Source organism: Papio anubis, chromosome 7, assembly GCF_008728515.1.
Source record: "Papio anubis isolate 15944 chromosome 7, Panubis1.0, whole genome shotgun sequence".
In the NCBI taxonomy this organism is placed as follows: Eukaryota; Metazoa; Chordata; class Mammalia; order Primates; family Cercopithecidae; genus Papio; species Papio anubis.
The window spans coordinates 3,636,163-3,658,874 of record NC_044982.1 but is presented as its reverse complement, the minus strand read 5'-3'; the positions used below and the strand labels follow the sequence as shown (position 1 = coordinate 3,658,874).

At 47.3% G+C, this 22,712-nt stretch overlaps 1 protein-coding gene and 1 non-coding gene across 11 annotated transcripts in view; both read left to right on the top strand.

The window, feature by feature from the left end:
• TRAF3 (TNF receptor associated factor 3) overlaps positions 1 to 22,712 on the top strand; it is a 134,632-nt gene that overhangs the window by 87,958 nt on the left and 23,962 nt on the right. For all 10 annotated transcript variants that reach the window (XM_009212302.4, XM_017961564.3, XM_031667789.1 and 7 more), the window contains 5 exons: positions 5,516 to 5,777; positions 7,478 to 7,529; positions 11,160 to 11,264; positions 11,891 to 12,058; positions 20,768 to 20,848. In XM_009212302.4, the coding sequence (XP_009210566.3) occupies positions 5,516 to 5,777; positions 7,478 to 7,529; positions 11,160 to 11,264; positions 11,891 to 12,058; positions 20,768 to 20,848 (668 nt within the window). The remainder of the gene's footprint in view (positions 1 to 5,515; positions 5,778 to 7,477; positions 7,530 to 11,159; positions 11,265 to 11,890; positions 12,059 to 20,767; positions 20,849 to 22,712) is intronic.
• On the top strand, positions 1,162 to 1,268 carry LOC116275993. Its single transcript, XR_004185459.1, has one exon. It is a non-coding gene; the product is annotated as a U6 spliceosomal RNA (small nuclear RNA).

Here is a 22,712-nt window from a genome sequence, read left to right as displayed (position 1 = left end):
CAGGCGTTTGACGGTGACCCCTTAGCATTCACTGCCGGCTTGCACAGAACCTGAAGGTCAGCCAGAGTGGAAGCCTAGGCCTTTTCAGGTCTTCCCTGAACATGTACACAGCCCTGGGCATTTGTGGAACCTTCTAGATTTCCAAGAATGTGTCAGAGCTTTTCAAACCCTTATTTTCCAAAACATCTTACTCCTCAGCTTTTCTTCCCAAGCTTTTGGTAAATCTATTGTTTGCCTCAACTGTTATCCAGTGGTTCAGGCAGCAGCAAATAATTGTCTGTAAATATTTCCAGTAACCTTTTTCCCTGTTTCCCTAGTAGATGCCTCAGCACTGGGAGGTTAAGTCAAACCCTGTGAGCCAATCTTTCAGGGAGTCAATAGACAGGTCAAAACAAACAACTGCAGTTCTTTGCAGATGAGGCCCATTCCAATGCTCCCTCTTGGACCGGTGGCACCAGAGTGGCAGCCTGTTGTCTTCTAGGCACTGCTGCAGCCAGGATGGGACCAGAGAAGGTTAAAATGCTGCGGAACTCACTGTTCTTGCTGAGATTCAGCTGGTTTTTCTTGATTAAGTGTTCTTCTGATTGCTGCAAGTTTTTAGTTAGTTTCCAAAGTTTTAAAATAGTAGATTCTGACAGTTTTTGCCAGTTTTTAAAATGCGTATATTGAAGGATAGACTTTCAGTTCCTTACTCAGCCATTTTTGTGCACATGACTTACTAGTCATAATTTAAATTTAATATTTTAGGACATAATCTAAATTTTAAAATTATGATCAGTTTCGAGTTTGCCAAATTTATGTACACCTTACTCGATTACACAAGAGATTTAAGATGACTTACAAGGATAAATAGCATAAGAGATGCAATAAATTATTGTTGTCAGTATTTGTTGGGTTGAGGGCATGTTAGTAAAAACTGCCCTCCATGCCGTTGAGAACTTGATCCTAGAGACAGAAATGTTTCCTTGGCAGCCTTGAGGTTCTTGCCCTCTCTCTGTTACGTCAGTGGTGGGGAACCTGGGGTAGATTCGCCTCGGTGGCTTCTCCTGCATGACTGCGTTGGATTGAGGGAGATATGCCAGGTTAGTGCCCAGCAGTAGGGATGGTTGTTACTGTCTGCCTCTAAGTTGATTGTGAGAAATGTACAATCAACATTGTACATTGTACATGATGTGAGAAATATACGAAAATTGGAACAATACAGAGAAGATTAGTATGGCCCCCGCGCAAGGATGACACACAAATTCGAGAAGCAGTTCCATATTTTTAAAACACATGCACATGTATGTTTACTGCAGCACTATTTACAATAGCAAAGACTTGGAACCAACCCAAATGCCCATCAATGATAGATTGGATAAAGAAAATGTAGCACGTGTACACCATGGAATGCTATGTAGCCATAAAAAAGAATGAGTTCATGACCTTTGCAGGGACATGGATGAAGCTGGAAACCATCATTCTTAGCAAACTAACAGAGGAACAGAAAACCAAACACCACATGTTCTCACTCATAAGTTGGAGTTGAACAATGAGAACACATAGACACAGGGAGGGGAACATCACGCACCGGGGCCTGTCGGAAGGTGGGGATGGCATTAGTAGAAATACCTAATACAGATGACGGGTTGATGGGTGCAGCAAATCACTATGGCACATGTATATCTATGTAACAAACCTGCACGTTCTGCACATGTATCCCAGAACTTAGAATAATTAAAAAAAAAAAAAATCAAGCCATAAATTGGGAAAAGACATCTGTAATACATAAAACTAACAAAGGATTAGCTGTTAACATATTAAATAGAGGGGGAATCTCGCCAAATCAATATTACAAGAGACAATAACCCAATTAAAAAAATGACACCACCAGGCACGGTGGTTCATGCCTGTAATCCCAGCGCTTTGGGAGGCTGAGGTAGAAGGATCACTTGAGGCCAGGAGCTTGAGAGCAGGCAAGACCCCCAGCTCCTGAAAAAAATTAAAAAATTAGCTGGGCATGGTGGCATGTGCCTATAATCCTAGCTACTCTGGAGGCTGAGGTGGGAGGATTGCTTGAGCCCAGGGGTTCGAGGCTGTAGTGAGCCATGATGGCACCACTGTACTCCAGCCTGGGCAACAGAACGAGACTCCATCTCTTGAAAACACACACACGCACGCACACGCACACACACACACACACAGAAAACAATGACAAGGAGACACAATTTGGCATTTCACAGGAGAGAAAACAAGTGGCCTCTCGGCATATTAAGATGCCAAACCTTTCTAATCAGGTTAAGGAGCAAAAAGACCATTGTCCTTGATTGGTAGAAATTAAGATGACCGATAACTGTAAGTGTTGGTGAGAGTGTGGTTTCATAGAAATTCTCATGCTGCTGGTGGAAGTATTTGTTGTTACCTCTGCTTTGGGGAGCAGTTTGGCACTTATTCACAAAATTGGCCTTTCATACAGCCTACACACCAGCGACTCCTCTCTGCTCTCTGGATGTAGAGTCCAGAGCAAGGACTGGCAAACTCTTTCTGTTAGGGGCAAGAGAGTAAATATCCTAGGCGTTGTGGACCACATACACTCTTAGTCTTTGTTTTTATAACACTTAAAAAATCTGAAAAACATTCTTAGTTCAAAGACCTTACAAAAATAGGCTGCTGGCTAGATTTGAATCGCAGACTGTAGTTTGCCAATTCCTGATTCTCTGATCTAGGGGATGCATCCTGGGTAAACTTAGTTACATGCAGTCTTAGTGGCAGGAGGCCTGGGGAAAAGCACAGAGCAGTATGGGGGAGTTGAGAGAGAGGGTGGGAAGGTAGCCTCCTGGAGAAGGTTGGGGGCTGGCCTGCGTGTGTCTGGGTAGGCTCTGCAGTGGCCTGGCTGGGCGGGCCTAGGGGAACCTAAAGCCTCTGAGGCACGATGGGCCAGTGTGGAGAGCACAGTGGCAGGGGCCGGGGGCTGCAGGTCGAGGCTGGTCACCCCTTTTACCTGGCAGGCAAGGCTAGCACCAGGTGCCCTTGCTGCTTAGCTTGAAGAGATTAGTGAGCATCGTGATGAACTGGCAAGTTTGTAAGCAGATGACATCTATAATACATATACTTTAACATTAATGTTTTGAAAACTTTGTTTTCACAAATAAGTAATTTCCCACACTGTGCCACAGTAATGTTCTATGAAGCTAACACACTTGAGTTACTAACCAGTTCATCAGTCTCTCAAGTTCTCTGCTGCCGGCGTTCATTCCTGTTTGCTCCTAGCTGTGAAGTCAGGCTAGGAGTCTGTCAGCTCATGTGCCTGTCAGCTTCATGCAGGCAGCAAGAATGGAGCTCGGAAGGAGGGGCTCTGCCCGCCCACCCAGCAACTACCTCCCCAGGATGCCCAGGACCTCAGGAGTGGAAGGAATTTGGCTCTTATTTTTCTAAGTAGCAAAAATAGATGAATTGGGTACAGGAATGCAGTGTGTTTTTGAGGGAGCTGGTGAGTTTTGAAAGGAACTTCCCCTTTTCACCTGAGGCATTACCATATCATGAGAAAGGATGGAGGAGGCGTGGAGGTGGGAAACTACACAAGAAAAATCCTGTGGTGCAGAGGCTTCTGATGTGAGGTGGCTGGTCTAGGCAGCGGTGTTCCCTGAGGCTCTTGAGTCTGGTTCTCAGTGGGTCCCTCACCTCCCTTCACAGCCACTCCCTTCCTTACCACGGTACATGGGGGTGCAGGGCTGGCCAGGGGCTGTTGACAGGAGGGGAGTGGTGCAGGCTGAGCGTTAAAGACAGGAAGAGCATCCGTGCTGGAGCTGCCCTGCAGAAGCCTCGTAAAGATCGTAAGGCACTGGGCAAAAACTTTTCCAAGAAAGTTCATGGTGCACACACGGACCTAAACACTAGCTGGCATTCTCAGGGTTTTTTTCATTATAGAAGTGCATGGCCATTGCATGGTATCCAGAAAACAAAGACCAGAGAAGCCAGACTTTATACCACCATCTGGAAACATTTAATTTAGCTTTAGGTAAGTGTTAGCAAATATTTAGGATGATTGATCAAATTATGAGTGTGTTTATGAGTGCACAGTGTAATTTTTATTAAAGCTCACATTTCTTCAGGAACTCGATTCAACTCCTTTACATTCCTGGTTATTTTCATTTACTTGATCTTGAGGTCTCATCTGGCAGAGCTGTGCAGGCTGGGACCTTTGTGGCTCATTTTGAGGAGCTGTTTACCTGTTGATGGGAACTTGCAGGTGGGAGGCAGCCAGTCTTAAAGAGTACCTTGTCAGCAGGTGTGGAAGAGAGCCCGCACAGACGGACCTGCCCTTTGTGGTGTCCCCTCTGCCAGCCCAGCCCTTTGGGCACATTGGCACCTACCTGAACCCGAGTCCCCTCGTGCACACAGGGAGCGGCACCTCCCTCACACGCTCCTCACTGGTGTGACAGGGTGTGGCGTGCTCTGTGGGTCCACAGCGGGCCCACCCCACAGCTCCGTGCACAGCATGTTGGGTCAGGGCGGTGCTAGATGAATAAGAAGAGGGTGGATGTCAAAACTGAGCACTTCGGGTACTGTGGGCACACTGTCACAGGGTTTACCCGGGAAGGAACAACTGGGCTCCAGAAGCAGGTTGACCAGGCCAGTCTGAGTCGTGGCATCGAGACTCATCTAGCAGAAGTCAATGAGGAAGGAAAACTGACTGAGAACAGCTGTTGTTTCAGCTAAAATCTCAGAATGATGCATTGAATTCAAAGTTACAACACAGCAAAATAGTATGTGTATTTTTTTAAACCTCAAAAATACTCTGTTTATTATTAACTTTAGAAAATTTTTGGCTGGGCACGGTGGCTCACGCCTGTAATCCCAGCACTTTGGGAGGCCAAGGCAGGCGGATCACGAGGTCAGGAGATCGAGACCATCCTGGCTAACACGGTGAAACCCCATCTCTACTAAAAATACAAAAAATTAGCCGGGTGTGGTGGTGGGCGCCTGTAGTCCCAGCTGCTCGGTAGGCTGAGGCAGGAGAATGGCATGAACCCAGGAGGTGGAGCTTGCAGTGGGCTGAGATTGCGCCACTGCACTCCAGCCTGGGTGACAGAGTGAGACTCCATCTCAAAAAAAAAAAAAAATTTTTTTTGGAGATAGGGCCTCGCTTTGTCGCTCAGGCTGGAGTGCAGTGGTGCCATCATAGCTTGGTGCAACCTTGAGCTCCTGGGCTCAGCAATCTTCCCACCTCAGCCTCCCAAGGAGCCGGGACCACAGGTGTGCACCACCACACCTAGCCCAATTTATTAAGTATACTTTTTAGGAAGTTTTTTGAATAATAATATCAGTAGTTACTATGTGTTTGGGTAAAATAGAAAGGAAGGAAGCATATTTGATCATGTTTTGTTCCCAACACATATTAAAGTTGGGAAGGATTCTTGTGTTACCTAAAACTGAAAGACAGCAGGTCTCAGGCATTTCTGCTTTCCCAAAGCTGCGTTTGTTTCCTTGCATGAGAGGATATGATGGCGCTCTCTTTACTGTTTTTTCCCAACAGAACTCCTCTTTCCTAAAATGGAGTCGAGTAAAAAGATGGACTCCCCTGGCCCGCTGCAGACTAATCCGCCGCTAAAGCTGCACACTGACCGCAGTGCTGGGACGCCGATTTTTGCCCCTGAACAAGGAGGTTACAAGGAAAAGTTTGTGAAGACCGTGGAGGACAAGTACAAGTGTGAGAAGTGCCGCCTGGTGCTGTGCAGCCCGAAGCAGACCGAGTGTGGGCACCGCTTCTGCGAGAGCTGCATGGCTGCCCTGCTGAGGTAGCACCTTGTCCGGCCCGTCACCCTGCCCCTTCTCAGCCCTCGGCTTCACCCTCTCCTTCATTCATTTCTCTAAAGCTACACCTCTAGAGGTTTAAAGCCCTAAAGAAGTCATAAAAGCCTCCGGGTCCAGCTCGTGAATCCTTTAGGGAGTTGCAGGGGGATTCCCACATCTGAGTTTACTGAGGCCTCTGCCTGTCTCTGACCTGCCCCACCTGTGTCTTCCCACTCTGTCTGTAGAGCCTTGGTGTTGTAGAGCCTCATATGTGTTGCTGTATTTTATTGAGGAAGCTCACAGTTCCATGGAGGAGACACACCAGGAAATGACAAGCCAGTCGTTTAAGGGCATATGTACTGGTGTGCAAGGGTGCTACAGAGAGGAGGGGGGATGGGGTCAGCTTAAAGGACTGGGTAGGTCCCTAGGCGAGCAGAAACCTAGGCCGCATGCTTACTCAGCAGGCGCATGTGTTACATGCACCGAGCTCTTGGCAGCGCTTTGCTGCTGAGTGCCAGTGCTGGTGCTGCTGGCGGATCATGAAGGGAGGCTGGAGCTTTACTGCAGGATAGCATCGACCAGGAGAGCACCTTGATTCACCCTGCAGGCCTCATGTTTATGTTTTCTGGCGTTGTGCCGGGTGGTGGGGTTGCTGCAGGATGCCCTGGTCTTGGCCAATGCTGTCAGGGCACGTCAGCCTGGGAAGGTTGCCAGCTCCTCCTCCCATAACACTCAAGCCTGGGCTGCCCCCGAGCCCCAGCCTGGGCACAGCAGCCAGCCCCCTGCCCTGTCACCTGCCTTCACCCTCTCTCTTCTCCATGCTTCCCTCTGTGGTCTTACCCACTTATCCCAGTCAGCTCACCTTTGCCCACCTCTGGGCCCAGGAGAAGCTTCCTGGTGGAGGAGGGGCTGGAGCCCCCATATATGGTGGGCCACAGGGGAGGGAGGCTGGTCCCCCTGTGCAAGTGTCATTGGCCTTCCAATAGACAGTGAAGCAAAATCGCCTGTGGAGAAGGGCTGGCTGCTTTTACAACACAGGAGCAAGGCTCTCCAGGTAAACGGTACTCACATCGAAGGGCTGCTCTGCAGACAGCTAGCTTTGGTTTCTGAAATAAAATTTCACTTTTACATTAAGTGAAAGAGGCTTTCCAAGTGGGGCTGAACTAAACTGTTCTACTTGGTAACTTCCTTTTGAAAAATCAGCATTTTGGCTGGGCGCGGTGGCTCACGCCTGTAATCCCAGCACTTTGGGAGGCCGAGGTGGGCAGATCACAAGGTCAGGAGATCGAGACCATCCTGGCTGGCTGCATTGGAAACCCCACGTCTCTACTAAAATACAAAAATTGGCAGTGGGGTGAAGGTGAGCCCTGTAGTCCCAGCAGCTACTCAGGGCTGAGGCGGGGGAGAATGGCATGATCAGGGTGGGGCTTGCAGTGAGCTGAGGTCACCATAATACTCCAGCCCAGGAAAATGAAACTCCATCTCAAAAAAAAAAAAAAAAAAGAAAAATCAGCATTTAAAAAAATGTAGCCCTTTTTTCTCCCATGGCTTCCTTTGTAAAGTGAATCACCAAGTACAGTGCAGGGGGCCGTTTGCTGTGAGCCACTGTGCAGACCTGACCATAAAGCGAATGCTCCCGGAATCTCCTGAGTCCCCTCAAGAAAGGGACTTTCACTCTAATGTAGTCACGTGTGTTTCCCTGCAGCTCATCAAGTCCAAAATGTACAGCGTGTCAAGAGAGCATCGTTAAAGATAAGGTATTCTGGTTTTTTTTTAAAATCATTTTATCACATGTTTTCAGCTGGGTAGTACTTTTCACATAGTTTGCATTTGGCACTCTGGCACAACACATTCTCTCAGTTTTGGCAGCTGATGCGGCAGGCTCCCAGGCAGGGCACTGTGCCATGTGATCACCTGGGCAGGCAGTGGGTTCAGATCCACTTGGCCACTTCCCTACTGTGTGAGCTCCGTGAGCTACTTCACCCCCTCACCTGTAATAATAATCACATCGCCTGCCAAGACTGCAGAGAGCTGGTATGAGGAGTAAGAGGGTCGATGTGAGCAAAGTGCTGAGATGCCTGTCCGTGACAGGGCTGTCTGTGGTTGGGTCACTTCCGTCATTGCGGGTCTTTATCCTAGACAGCTTTTACTCAACTCTTACACTAGGTTTTACCTTCAGACTTGCTAGGCTGAGGGGTTCATTTGAGTTTGTGCTCCCTGCCCCCCATCCCCCTGTGATATCTTGAAGTCATTAGATATGAATGAGATTAGCCCCTTCTCGCCCCCTGTGGCTGTTCTCAGCTAGAGCCCGTGGGCGTCTCTGCACATTCAGAGGATAGGGCTGCCCAGCCTGCCACCAGCTTCTCTCCTGGGGCCTGGTCCTTCTCATGGAGACCGACAGTCATCCATGTGCTGCTACACCCTGCCAGGCCCACTTGGAGTTTGAAACAATTCATTCTTTTTTGTTGTTGTTGAGACAGAGTTTCGCTGTTGTCGCACAGGCTGGAGCACAATGGCACGATCTCAGCTCATTGCAACCTCCGCCTCCCGGGTTCAAGCAGTTCTCATGCCACAGCCTCCCAAGTAGCTGGGATTACAGGCACAAGCTACCACGCCCAGCTAATTTTTGTATTTTTAGTAGACATGGGGTTTCACCATGTTGGTTAGGCCAATCTCGATCTCCTGACTTCAGGTGATCCACCTGCCTCAACCTCCCAAGGTGCTGGGATTAGAGGCGTGAACCACTGCACCCAGCAATTCATTTTTAAAGTGCTTAAAATATCAGTAAAAATGTGTGTTTCCCTACTTTGAGTAATGAACCTAACCATTTTTTAAATGCAGGTCACTAAGTTGTACAGTAAAATTCTTGCTCTGGGGTTTTCCTGTCTAAAGCACCTTGCAGATTGGGTTTGTTGGTCAGAGCAGCCCAGGTGAGTGCAGTGATTTGAGGATTGCTGGCAGTCAGCGTCCCTGGGCTGCCAGGCACAAGGGCATGCAATATAGCCACTCTGGAAGGGGGGGAGGTGGAATTGGCCACCTGGGCCCTGTACCTTTTCTTTCTCCGCGTTTACCTGCTACTGCTGAAGACTTGGTTAGTTCCTGTGAGGAAAAACAGCCCTCCCCTCCACTCTGTGCCTTGTCCTAGCATGGTACCCGGCTGCCTTGTTAACATGTGCCTAACATGTGAGTGAGAGAGAAGCTCGCAACGATGGCTGAGATTTTTTTTAGTATTTCTGTTTTGTTATGCAGAATCATTATCCCTATTTTTTAATGACATTAGTAGCTGAAGAAAAATGGCTAGTTTTATCAAATAATCATGAATGAGATTCACTCAAGTTGTGGACCCTCATGGAAAGAATGGAGCTGTCTGGGCCCCGGGTGACCCAGACCCCCACCCATCAGCAGGTCATCCAGGGGTGGGTGGGCCTCTGGTCTTCATCTGTAAACAGACATTTGGAGTAAATAGTCTCAGATCCTTTCCATTTCAAAGTTCTGTTGACTTTAGTATCTTAAGTCATGACCTTCTTTTTTTTTAAGTCATGTTTATGAAAGATAAGCTTTGGCTCCAAATTAGTTTAGTTTTAACTCTTAACAGCTATTGATTCTGTTTCTCTTAGCAGTTCAAAAAGCCATATTAAGCTCCTGTTATTCTACTTTCATAGATCAACAGACAGGAGTTTCTTAGAAATACCTTTGGACTAAGACGTTGGAGATTGTGTTGTTAGAGTGAGAAGGAGCTGGGCATGGTGCCTTATGCCTGTGATCCCAGGACTTTGGGAGCTGAGGCAGGTGGATCATTTGGACTCAGGAGTTCGAGACCAGACTGGGCAGCATATGGAGACCCCATCTCTACAAAAATGAAAATTGAAAAGTTACCTGGGCTTGGTGGCATGCACCTGTAGTTCAAGCCACTCAGGAGGCTGAGGTGAGAGGATCGCTTGAGCCTGGGAGTTTAAGGCTGTAGTGAGCCATGATTGCCCCAGTGCACTCCAGCCTGAGTGATAGAGTGAAACCCTGTCTCTTTCTGAGATGGAGTCTCAGTCTGTTGCCCAGGCTGGAGTACAGTGGCATGATCTCAGCTCACTGCAACGTCCTCCTCCCGGTTCAAGCAATTCTTCTGCCTCAGCCTCCTGAGTAGCTGGGACTACAGGCGCCCGCCACCACACCCGGTTATTTTTCTTTTGTATTTCTAGTAGAGAGGGGGTTTCTCCATGTTGGCCAGGCTGGTCTCGAACTCCTAACCTCAGGTGATCCACCCGCCTCGGCCTCCCAAAGTGCTGGGATTACAGGGGTGAGCCACTGTGCCCAGTCAACCCTGTCTCTTAAAAAAAAAAAAAAAGAATGAGAATACATGTGTTTTCTAAGGGAAAAATAAAATTAAAAGTTGAAAGATTTTTTCTTTTCTTCTTTTTTATTTTTGTTAAAGAGATGGGGGTCTCACACTGTCCCCCATTCTGGAGTGCAGCAGTGCTATCACGGCTCACTGCATCCTCGACCTCCCAGGCTAAAGCAGTCCTCCTGCCTCAGCCTCCTGAGTAGCAGAGACTACAGGCACATGCTGCCCTACCCAGCTAATTTTTAAAAAATTTTTGTAGAGATAGGGTCTCATTGTGTTGCCCAGGCTGGTCTCAAACTCCTGGGCTCAAGCAATCCTCCTACCTCAGTTTCCCAGAGTGCTGGGATTCCAGGCTTGAGCCACCACGACCAGCATCATTTTCATTTTCAAAGGGAAATGTTTTCATTATTAGACTAACTTCAGACTGCAATATATGTTTTAAGAGAGTGTTTTTCAGCCACAGGCTAATGCTGCTTTTTTGGTGAAAAATGAGTTTTAACAGCATGACCTTTAGAAAGAACCAACAGTTTTACAAATCATTCCCCAGATATGATCTCTTATGTGGTCTCTCCGTTTCTCCAGCAAGCCATCTATACAGTGTATTCAGTTGTGTCTGGTTCTGCTCTTGTCCTCTGGTGGCAGCCACACCATAATGGCCACCTGCTCAGTGCTGGCTCCTGGAAGTCCCCAGAGTCTGAATGTGAACCTGGTCCTCCTGTGCCCTCATCCTGAGATTATGTCAGAGTTAATAGAAGACGTTTAGATGCTGCAGAGTGATCTTTAATTATTAAGTCTAATCCATTTTCTTTTGGCTTAACTAATAAAAGATAACAGTTAATGTTATTTAAATTGTGTCTCTTAGTAGGGGCGGCTTCTTCATTCTACTTCTAGAAATCAAGATGGTCCTTAATGCTTTCTGAAGTTCACTTAAGAGTTGCTCTCTTGTTTTTTTTTTTTTTTTTTTTTTTTAGTGGTTTTGCCTTGTCCAGAGTAGCAGCATGTGGAGATTAAGAAATATTAATCCTCCAAAATAATGACCTTTCATTTTCAGGTGTTTAAGGATAATTGCTGCAAGAGAGAAATTCTGGCTCTTCAGATCTATTGTCGGAATGAAAGCAGAGGTTGTGCAGAGCAGTTAACGCTGGGACATCTGCTGGTGAGTAGCAAAGGGACACTGGAAGCTTTTACATGAAGGAATTCGAGTCCCTTACATCCAGCTGATTAAGTGGTCAGTAGGATGTGGCACTTTAAGACCATGTTGACATTAGTTTTTCAAAACACAGCCAAATAGGAAAGCAGTCAGAACCACTTGAGTGTAAGTTGTTATTTTTATGACATCATTGGCGGAATTGTCAACTGGTTTTTAAACACTCCCACCCTACTTAGAATAGAGAAAATCTGAATTGGATTTTAATTTTGGAAGGCCCATTAAAACCTTTTTTCACCATGAAATTCTACATAACTCCTTATTTTTTTAATTAGTCCCATATTTTAGCTTAGAAAATTATTTGAACTGGAATAAAACAAAGTTCTTAGCAGATACTCATTTTTCCTGGAAGCAGAGTTGACTTAATTCTTCAACAACAATATAGTTTGAGTAATCATGAAGTAGAATATGAAATTCAGTGTCTCTTGGCGTATTTGTTACTCTTTGCTATGAAAAACTGGTCTAACAGGAGGTTAGAACATTTCTTTATGGTTTAATTGCATAGAGATTAGAATTTGGTATTTCAGATTTAGGATTTTTTCCGAATTAAGAACATTGAATGGTCTGTCTTACAGGTGCATTTAAAAAATGATTGCCATTTTGAAGAACTTCCATGTGTACGTGCTGACTGCAAAGAAAAGGTCTTGAGGAAAGACCTGCGAGACCACGTGGAGAAGGCGTGTAAATACCGGGAAGCCACGTGCAGCCACTGCAAGAGTCAGGTTCCGATGATCGCGCTGCAGGTGCGGGTCTTCCCATTCCACAGGCCTTCCGCTCAATTCATATATAATCCGTTCCACAGGCCTTCCGCTCAACTCATAGATAATCCGTTCCACAGGCCTTCCACTCAACTCATAGATAATCCGTTCCACAGGCCTTCCACTCAGCTCGTATATACTTCTTCCACTGTACAGCTTCTTAATGACTATTCTAATAGGAATAAAGAGAAAAGATAGGAATAAATAGCACTTTTTATCTTACTTTATTTCAGAATTAAGCTTTGTTTTGCCTGTTTTGATTTATGTAGTTAACATTTTCCATTGCCTTGATTGACTATCATTTAGTGTGTTAAAAAATGAATATTCAAGAAAGGTAAAATTTTTAACTTGTCCTAGGGAATTGCCTCAAAATGTTGATAGATTGCCTGATTTTACAGCTCTGTGACATAACCGTCACTTATAACAGGCTAATTTGTCCTACAGCATTGAAATGCAGCTGTTTGTCTTGGAGGGAGCTTCTCATACTTTGGTTACTTTGTCTCAGTTTTGCATTGTGTATTTCCGTGGGGGTGACAGTGTGTGTGTGGGTGAGTGTGTGAATGTGGGTGAGTGTGTGGGGGTGTGTGTGTGGGTGTGTGAATGTGGGTGAGTGTGTGGGGGTGAGTGTGAATATCGGTGAGTGTGTGGGGGTGTGAATGGGGGTGTGTGTGTGTGTGGGTGAGTGGGTGAATTAAAGAGGAAAGCAGAGATATTGGGGGTGGAGGACACTTCAAAAACAATCCATTTGTTGAACAAACACCTATTGGGTACCAACTGTGTGCCGGGCTGCATTCCAGGAGCTGGGGACTCAGTGGTGAGGCTCCTCTAGTGGGAAAAAATACTAACAAATATGTAACATCAGGTAGTGATCAGTTCTGTGAATCAAAATCAGGTGGCATCAAGGGAAGAGAGGTGACAGCACTGGCCTCTCTGAGGCAGTCAAGGGACAGTGAGGGAGCATGTGGACCCTAAGCGGCAACTGGCAGGGCTATGGGGTTGAGGAGCTGTGTGGAACACAGGCCGGGTATGAGGACAGTGGGGCAGCCAGAGAGGGAGGAAAGCCACTGGGCAGCCCAGAGCTGGGGGATGAGAGGGCCCCTGGGCAAGGCCTGGTGTTGTTGGGGTTGGGGAAGGTTGTACTGGGGTGCACCTGAGGGTGGGGCGGTAGGATTGGCTGGCAGGTGGGGTGTGAGGTAAAGGTGACACCCAGCGCGTGTGGAGAACCTAGGTGTCCTGCTGAGGGGGTGCCCAGTGAGTGGAGGGTGACGGGCTTGGGAGAGAATGGGGAATGGAGCCGTGCAGGCTGCGGATGTGGGTGAGTTTGGTGGTTCGCAGAATCATGGGGCTGGAGTGAGTGGAGACGAGGACAGAGCTCGTGGGGGCCTGGGCACTCTCTCAGAGGCTGCCGAGAGGCTGGGGTGGGCTTGGCCACGAAATGACTGAAGGGGGGCACCAGGGCAGCTCAGCCAGGGCGTGGGCCATCATCTAGTTCCTGGTGGATATTGTGGAATAGTTTGTTTTGTTTTGTTTGAGACAGAGTCTCACTCTGTCATCCAGGCCTGGAATGCAGTGACACAATCTCAGCTCACTGCAGCTTCTGCCTCCCAGGTTCAACTGATCCTCCCATCTCAAGAACTACAGGTGCGTGCTACCATGCCTGGCTATTTTTTTTATTTCTTGTAGAGACAGGGTCTTGCCACATTGCCCAGGCTGGTCTCAAGCTCCTGGGCTTAAGCCATCTGCCCATCTCGGCTTCCCAAAGTGCTGGGATTATAGGCGTGAGCCATTGCACCCAGCTGTGGAGCTCTAATGACCAAAATTTAGGGAGAGTTTCCTATGCTTTTCTCTATGAAATGAGATGTAGTCCTCTTAGGTTGGTGCAAAAGTAATTGCAGTTTTCGCCATTAAAAGTAATGACAAGAACGGCAATTCCTTTGCACCAACTAAATACTTTATAATCTCTCAATTTGCCTTGCTTTCTGTGATTTTCCTGTGTCCATGTCGTTCTTCCATTGTGAACTTTTTTTCTTGTGTGGTACTTCAGATGTTTCCAGTTATTAAGAACTCCTGAGGCCGGGTGTGGTAGCTCACACCTGTGTGCCCGGCACTTTGGGAGACAGAAGCAGGAGGATCACTTGAGCTTTAGAATTGGAGACCAGCATGGGCAACGTAGCAAGACTCTGCCTCTATAAAAAATAAAAATTTAGCGGGTGTGCTAAAGCATACCTGTAGTTCTAGCTACTCAGGAGGCTGAGGTAGGAAGATTACTTGAGCCAGGGAGGTTGAGACTGGTAGTAAGCCATAATCGCACCACTGCACTCAGCCTGGGTGACAGAGTGAGACCCTGTCTCAAAAAAAAGAACTTTTAAGAACTGTGCCCTCCCCTTTGGAAAATAGCAATAGTGTTTTTTCGTGGTCAAGTAATTCCTCCAGGCTGTGCATGATGGCTCATGCCTATAATCCCAGGACTCTGGAAGGCCAAAGCAGGAGGATTGCTTGAGGCCAGGAGTTCAAGACCAGCCTGGGCAACAAAGTGAGACCCCATCTCTAGAACGAAAATAATAATTCCTCCAGTTGTTAAATTTCAGTGAATGAGACATATGCCTAATGAACAAGACTTCAGGCTTTGCGTATGTTAATATGTTGCTATCTCATGCCAGTCAGAATGGCAGTTATTAAAAAGTCAAAAAAACAACATGCTGGCGAGGCTGCAGAAAAAAGGAACGCTTTTACACTGTTGGTGGGAGTGTAAATTAGTTCAACCATTGTGGAAGACAGTGTGGCGATTCCTCAAAGATCTAGAGGCAGAAATACCATTTGACCCAGCAATCCCATTACTGGGTTTATACCCAAAGGAATATAAATCATTCTATTATAAGGATACATGCACATGTATGTTCATTGAAGCAGTATTCACAATAGCAAAGACATGGAATCAACCTAAATGCCCATCAGTGATAGACTGGATTAAGAAAATGTGGTACATATATATCATGCAATACTATGTATCCATAAAAAGAAGGAGATCAGCTGGGCACGGTGGCTCACGCCTGTAATCGAAGCACTTTGGGAGGCCGAGGTGGGTGAATCACCTGAGGTTGGAAGTTGGAGACCAGCCTGACCAAAATGGAGAAACCCTATCTCTATTAAAAAAACAAAACGAGGCCGGGAGCGGTGGCTCACGCCTGTAATCCCAGCACTTTGGGAGACTGAGGTGGGAGGATCACCAGGTCAGGAGATCGAGACCATCCTGGCTAACACAGTGAAACCCCGTCTCTACTAAACAAAATACAAAAAATTAGCTGGGCGTGGTGGCAGGTGCCTGTAGTCCCAGCTACTCGGGAGGCTGAGGCAGGAGAAAGGTGTGAACCCAGGAGGCGGAGCTTGCAGTGAGCTGAGATCGCGCCACTGCACTCCAGCCTGGGGGACAGAGCGAGACTCTGTCTCAAAAAAAAAAAAAAAGAGCTGGGTATGGTGGCGGATGCCTGTAATCCCAGCTACTTGGGAGGCTGAGGCAGGAGAATCGTTTGAACTCAGGAGGCGGAAGTTTCAGTGAGCCAAGATTATGCACTCCAGCTTGGCAACAAGAGCGATAAACTCTGTCTAAAAAAAACCAGAAAAACAAAAAAGGAGTTCCACCAGGTACAGTGACTCACACCTGTAATCCCAGCACTTTTGGGAGGCCGAGGCGGGTGGATCACCTGAGGTCAGGAGTTCAAGACCAGCCTGGCCAACATGGTAAAACCCATCTCTACTAAAAATACAAAAATTAGCTGGGCATGGTAACACATGCCTGTAATCCCAACTACTGGGGAGGCTGAGACAGGAGAATCACTTGAACCCGGGAAGTGGAGGTTGCAGTGAGCTGAGATTGCGCCACTGCACTTCATCCTGGGTGACAGAGCAAGACTCCGTCTCAACAACAACAACAAAAAAGGAAGGAGATCATCTACTTTGCAGGGACGTGGATGGAGCTGGAAGACGTTAGCAAACTAACACAGGAACAGAGAAACAAACACCACATGTTCTCACTTATAAGAAGGATCTGAACAATGAGAACACATAGACACATTCGGGGGATCAACACACGCTGGGGCCTGTGGTGTTAGGAGAGGGAGAGCATCAGGAAGAATAGCTAATGGATGCTGGGCTTAATACCTAGGTGATGGGTTGATCTGTGCAGCAAACCACCATGGCACACATTTACCTGTGTGTAACAAACCAGCACATCTTGCACATGTACCCTGGAACTTAAAATAAATATATAGCTGTCAAAGTTATACTTTGTTTCTTGCCAAAATCAGTTACCTTTATTTGCAGAATAGAATCCAACAACTGATTTTTGTTTAAGAAGGAATCGTAGCGTATGTCCGTTAAACACCATATAAGTAACTGACTCTGAACACCGGATGAGGCTATAACAGGTCAGGTTTTAAGCACAAGCATATAGATTCACAGAACGGCGCCAGACCCTGCCCTGGTTGCTCAGGACACACAGGAGAATAAATTGCACTCTCTCCTTCAGTTTGCATTCTGATGACAGAGACAGCCAGATGCACAGTTTCATTCATGTTAGTATAGGAAGTACTGGGACTATAATATTAATAACATATCAACAAGGAAGGACCAGTTATAATAGCTTAGCCTGAGTGTCAAGGAAGGCTTTAGTGAGGAGGTTGCCTTTCATTTGATCTGGGCCTTGAATTTGTCAACTAAAGACAAGGGAGAAAGAGAATAGATGGAAAGCACAGAATGATAATGAGCAAGTTTGGGGCCTGAGTTGTGCAAATAAATATTCCTTATAAATTGCACTACATGCTTGAGATGAAACAAGTTGAACACCGTTTGAGCAGTGTTGATAGTAGAGTGCATTTTAAGGTGTCAGCTTCTCTCAGGGCCTGCAGTCATTTCAGCAAGCATGGGTGTTTGGGGTCCTGCCAGTGCGTCTGCCCTTGCCTCTCAGCCCCACAAGGGGAGAGCAGTTGCTGGTTTGCTGCCTTTGCTCCAGGCCTGGTTCTGTGACTTGCCCTAGGCCACCTCTCTTTTCAGTGGTGTGATTTGATTCCCACGTATTTTGTTTTTTTTTCAATTTGAACACCCTTAATCTCCTCCCCTTAGGCCTTCACTGAGTTTATTTCTAGGAAGAACAGACCTGATGTAGGGAGACCTGAAGCCCAGGTCATTCGAATTCTCCTACACTCCCTATGTTTTGTGGTGTGTCACGACATCAAATGTTGGTAAAATGTGCTGAGGATACGTCAAAACCCTGGACCATTGCAGTTCATAGAAGGATGTCTTTTCTACATTTAAACTATGGTATATACAGTATGCCAGCTATTTTCAAGTTTTATTATTACCTTTTAAATTTATAGGTAAGCATAATTTAAAGTGTCAGGAAACAAACCTTCTGGATTTAGTCTAGAAATTCTGGACCATCATTCTTTAAACAGTTCTGTTAACTTGTGAAGATCAGGGTGATAAAGATCTCACCCTATGGGAGAGCGTACGTGGTGGAAGTCTAGGTTTGACCACTGTGGAAATTAATTGCCAGTATCCTACTAGGTTGGACATTCAGGCACTCAGTTAACCAGCAGTTTTTCTCCTGGATGTGTAGGAGAAACACACACACCAGGAAATGTGGCCAGGTGTGAACAGAGCAGCAGAAATCTGGAAACAGCTGGAGCACCCATCAGCAGGTGGAAATTATATTACAGTGTTATTATATGACAGGGAGATGTGTCATGCAGTAGTGAAAGTTAGGGGCCTGCAGTTATTTGCAATAGGCAGATTAGTCTAAGAAGTGTAATACTGAACCAAGTCCCAAAGACTCCTATGATAGAAGTCTATGTTAACAAAATTCAAAAACAATCAAAATGAAACAGTGTTTCATTTGGCACACATATGTATAGTGAAACCTTTTTAGAAGCAGAAATACAAAATTCAGGGTTGTGCTTTTAATGGGTACTCCTTGTGGGAGGATGAGGGTGAGATGGGAGAGGTAGATGCAGGTAGGTGGATGTTATCAGTCATGCCCTTGGACCTGGGTATTGGCTTCATGGGTGTTCACTATGTAGTTATGCTTTTTTTTTTTTTTCTTTTTTGAGACAGTGTCTCACTCTGTTGTCCAGGCTGGAGTGCGGTGGCACGATCTCGGCTCACTGTAACCTTCGCCTCCAGGTTCAAGCAAATCTCCTGCCTCAGCCTCACAGGTAGCTGGGATTACAGGTGCCTGCCACCACGCCCGGCTAATTTTTATATTTTCAGTAGCAACGGGATTTCACCATGTTGGCCAGGCTGGTTTCAAACTCCTGCCCCCAGGTAATCCGCCTGCCTTGGCCTCCCAAAGTGCTGGACTACCGCACCCGGCCTGTGCTTTTCAACTCACACATGTGTGCACATACATGCTTGTGTGTATCAGAATTACATTTAATTTCATAGATAGGACTGATTTCATTTATAGGCAAATGAAAAAAATCAGCAGAAGATTCAGGGCTTTTTTTTTTTTTTAATGAATGTGTTATTTTCCTTTGGCTGCTGTAACAAAGTAATCCCAAGTTGGTGGCTTGCAAAAACAAATTTATCCTGTCATAGTTCTGGATCTGGAAATGCAAAACCAAGGCCCTGCTGTCTCTGACAACTGTAGGGAAGAAGGCTTTCCTGCCCCTGTCAGTTTCTGGAGCCACCAGCAGTCCTTGGCCTTCCTTGGCTCATGGCTGCACCGCTCCGACCTCTGCCCCCATGTTCACGTGCCGTGTTCCTAGTGCCTGTGCCCACCTCTTCTAAGGGTGGCACTCTTTATATTTAGGGTCTGCCCCATGCCAGGGTGTCTTCGTCTTAACTGACGACATCTTCAGAAATCTTTTTTTCAAATAAGGTCACATTCTGAGGTTCCAGATAGACGTGAATTTTGTAGGACATTATTCAACTCACTGTAGTGGTCAAAAGCTGTGAAAAGGCAGTTCACAGGAAAAGAAATAGAAATGATTAATATCAAAAATATGCTTAAGACTGGGCACAGTGGCTCACACCTGTAATCCCAGCACTTTGGGAGGCCAAGGTGGGTGGATCATTTGAGGTCAGGAGTTCAAGACCAGCCTGGCCAACTCGCCAACACGGTGAAACCCCTCCTCTACTAAAAATACAAAAAATTAGCTGGGTATGGTGACATGCACCTGTAGTCCCAGCTCCTCCGGAGGCTGAGGTAGGAGAATTGCTTGAACCCAGGAGGCGGAGGTTGCTGTGAGGCGAGATCACACCACTGCACTTCAACTTGGGCAACAGAGTGAGACTCCATCTTGAAACACACACACACACACACACACACACACACATACATATATATAATGTGCTTAACCACACATTACTAAAGAATTGCAGGTCCCACTTACGCCATTTTTTTACCTATCAGATTGCCAAAGATTGTGCGATAGAATTGGCAAGGGTGTGGAAACATGCATCCCCACGATACTGGGAGTGTAGATTGGTGTGGGCTTGTTGGAAGTTAAACACAGAAAGATATTGATTGGCCTCCTCTTCCCTGGCCACAGTGCTGCCCTCCACCCCCTTCTTCCTCAGCCTCCCTGCCCTGAGCCCCATCCCTATTCTGCCACAGAACCACCGTGGGTGCCTGCAGAGTGGGGCCTTAGAAACCTGCGGAGGAAAGCAAGCTCCTGGGGGAGAGGAGCAACTACGTTTTGAGGATGAGCTTCCCTCGAGTGGGCTGCTGCCTTCCTCGGCCCTCAGACCCGCCAGTCAGACTCTGGCTTTCAGCAAATGCCTCCCCAATTCCTTCAGTGGAACAGCAACATAACTGAAGGCCAAAAGAGGACCTGAAAAGATGGATGGGGGGAGGATTGAGGCATCCCATGGCCACTGGGAAGCCGCTGCCACAGTCTTCCTGCTCAGCAGGGACTGTTCAGCATGGCTCCATCTCTGGCTCTGCCTCGTTAGTCTCTCCCCAGGGGCCCTGCAGTTGATTTCCTTGTGGGGAGTCCTTGCCCTTGCTCTGCTCGTGGACAGGCACCCAGCAGGTGCCCGTGGGATTGGGCTTAACAGTCGCCATCATCCAGCCTCAGCAAACATGAAGTGTGTGCTATTAGAGAAGGCCTAACCCAAAACTTATCCCAATTTTCCATGGACTAAAAATAATCTAGATTAAGGTTCTAGGTGAGTAATGTAAATACTCAGTAGGTCATGCTGCTCTCACGTACTTGGGAAGCATTATTTCCGGACTCCAAACTGAGAGGCCAAGGGAAACCCTCCGTCTCTCAACCAGCAGAGGCAGACACCAGCTGTGTCCCCAGCTCCGCTGTCCACCTGTGCTGTGAGTGCTATGTGAGTGGCCATGCCTCCCTGAGCATTGCACGTTAGGGGCTGTGTGAACCAGAAGCAGCTCTGGCACAGAGGAGACGTGCTAAGTGGAAGCCCTTGTGGCGAGGCCCCCACCAGCAGACTGGTCTGAGGCAAGCCGCCCTCACTGGTCAGATCTGACCAGATCTTTGGAGATACCTGTGATGTCCTGAGACACTCACACTCTGTGACAATAATGACTCAGCCGTACGTAACGTGAGTGCCGTAGCTTAGGGGACAGTGATGGTGAGCAGAGCCATTCCTGGGGGCCCCGTTGGGATCCCAGCGGGACTGAAGGAAGACAGGTTGTATGTTTAAAGTTGACAGTACTTTCTCTCTCTGTAGAAACATGAGGACACCGACTGTCCCTGCGTGGTGGTATCCTGCCCTCACAAATGCAGCGTCCAGACTCTCCTGAGGAGCGAGGTAGGGGCGGCCGGGCCCGGCCGGGAGCCTGTGAAGCCCTCAGGGCTGCGTGCCTGGGTCCCCTTCCCTGCATAGCCAAAGCCTCACGTTTTCCCGGTTCATGAGAGTCATGTGTATAGCCAGAAAAATAAAAACCGCAGCAAAAAGCCTTACACCATTTTTTGGAAGTCAGAAGCAAGCAGTCAAAAGCTACGGTGTAGGGTCGGGTGCAGTGGCTCACACCTGTAATCCCAGCACTTTTGGAGGCCTCGGCGGGTGGGTCACCTGAGATCAGGAGTTCAAAACCAGACTGGCCAACATGCTGAAACCTCGTCTCTGCTAAAAATATAAAAACTAGCCGGGCGTGGTGGTGCACACCTGTAATCCCAGCTATTCAGGAGTCTAAGGCAGGAGAATCATTTGAACCCAGGAGGCGGAGGTTGCACTGAGCCGAGATCGCACTACTGCACTCCAGCCTGGGCAACAAGAGCGAAACTCCATCTCAAAAACAAAACAAAACAAAACTACAGTGTGGTAAATTCAGAGCAAAGATTGTGAAGCATTAAGAAAATGGGAATATTTTATATACAGTACAAGCAAAGGTGACAAGGGGTTTTTAAAGCAATTTTAACTCTATAGAATAGTAATTGCTGTTAGATATCTCAAGAACATGAATTAGAGACACTTCAGAACCATTTTGCTCACACATGCTGGGTGGAGGACAGCTCCCACATTTTAGGGCCTCCAGAAGGGCCCCGCGTGGCCTCCCCCAAGGGTTGCGCGTCTCACATTGCCCTTGGCACTCTCTTTGAGATAGGTAGATTTTGCATTGACTTCACTTGATCAGGATATGTCCAGTTGGGAAAATTTCAAGGATTCTTAATGTTTCTGCATCTGTCCTTACCTGGAGCTCCTTTAGTTAGTATTCTGGGAGTCATCTGGGGCTACCCTGGGCTCCCTGGATGTGTGGTACCCTGATCTAAGGAGCCGGCTCACCTGCTCACCTCAGCATTTTTCAACAGACTGAAATTTTATTAATAGATACAGGGTAGCAGCAGGAATAACTAGCCTCGCATGCCCCTGACTGAGCAAGAGGGCCCATGTGGGGCTAGGGTCAGGGACTTGGGGTACAGGAGGGCCCAGAGAGCCACTCTCCCCCAAGGTGTGCCCTCCCAGGACCTTGAAGCTGAGGGTCAGGGCACAGTCTCGCCTGATGACAGTGGCCTCTGGGCCCTGAATGTGCCCCTGGGAGGAACTGGGGAAAAATACATGTAAATTATTGCCACAACTGGACGATCCTCTGTTAATGTTTAAAGAGTGCGTGCTGTTGAAATAATTTTTTTTTTTTGAGACGGAGTCTTGCTCTGTCGCCCAGGCTGGAGTGCAGTGGCCGGATCTCAGCTCACTGCAAGCTCTGCCTCCCGGCTTTACGCCATTCTCCTGCCTCAGCCTCCCGAGTAGCTGGGACTACAGGCGCCCGCCGCCACGCTTGGCTAATTTTTTGTATTTTTTGTAGAGATGGGGTTTCACCAAGTTAGGATGGTCTCGATCTCCTGACCTCGTGATCCGCCTGCCTCAGCCTCCTAAAGTGCTGGGATTACAGGTGTGAGCCACTGCACCCAGCCAATTATTTATTTATTTATTTTATTTTTAGTTTTGTTATTTATTTTTATTTTTTATTTTCTTTTTGAGATGGAGTCTCGCTCTGTCGCCCAGGCTGGAGTGCAGTGGCGTGATCTCTGCTCACTGCAAGCTCCGCCACCTCCCGGGTTAATGCCATTCTCCTGCCTCAATCTCCCTAGAAGCTGGGACTACAGGCGCCCGCCACCATGCCTGGCTAATTTTTTTGTATTTTCAGTAGAGACAGGGTTTCACCGTGTTCGCC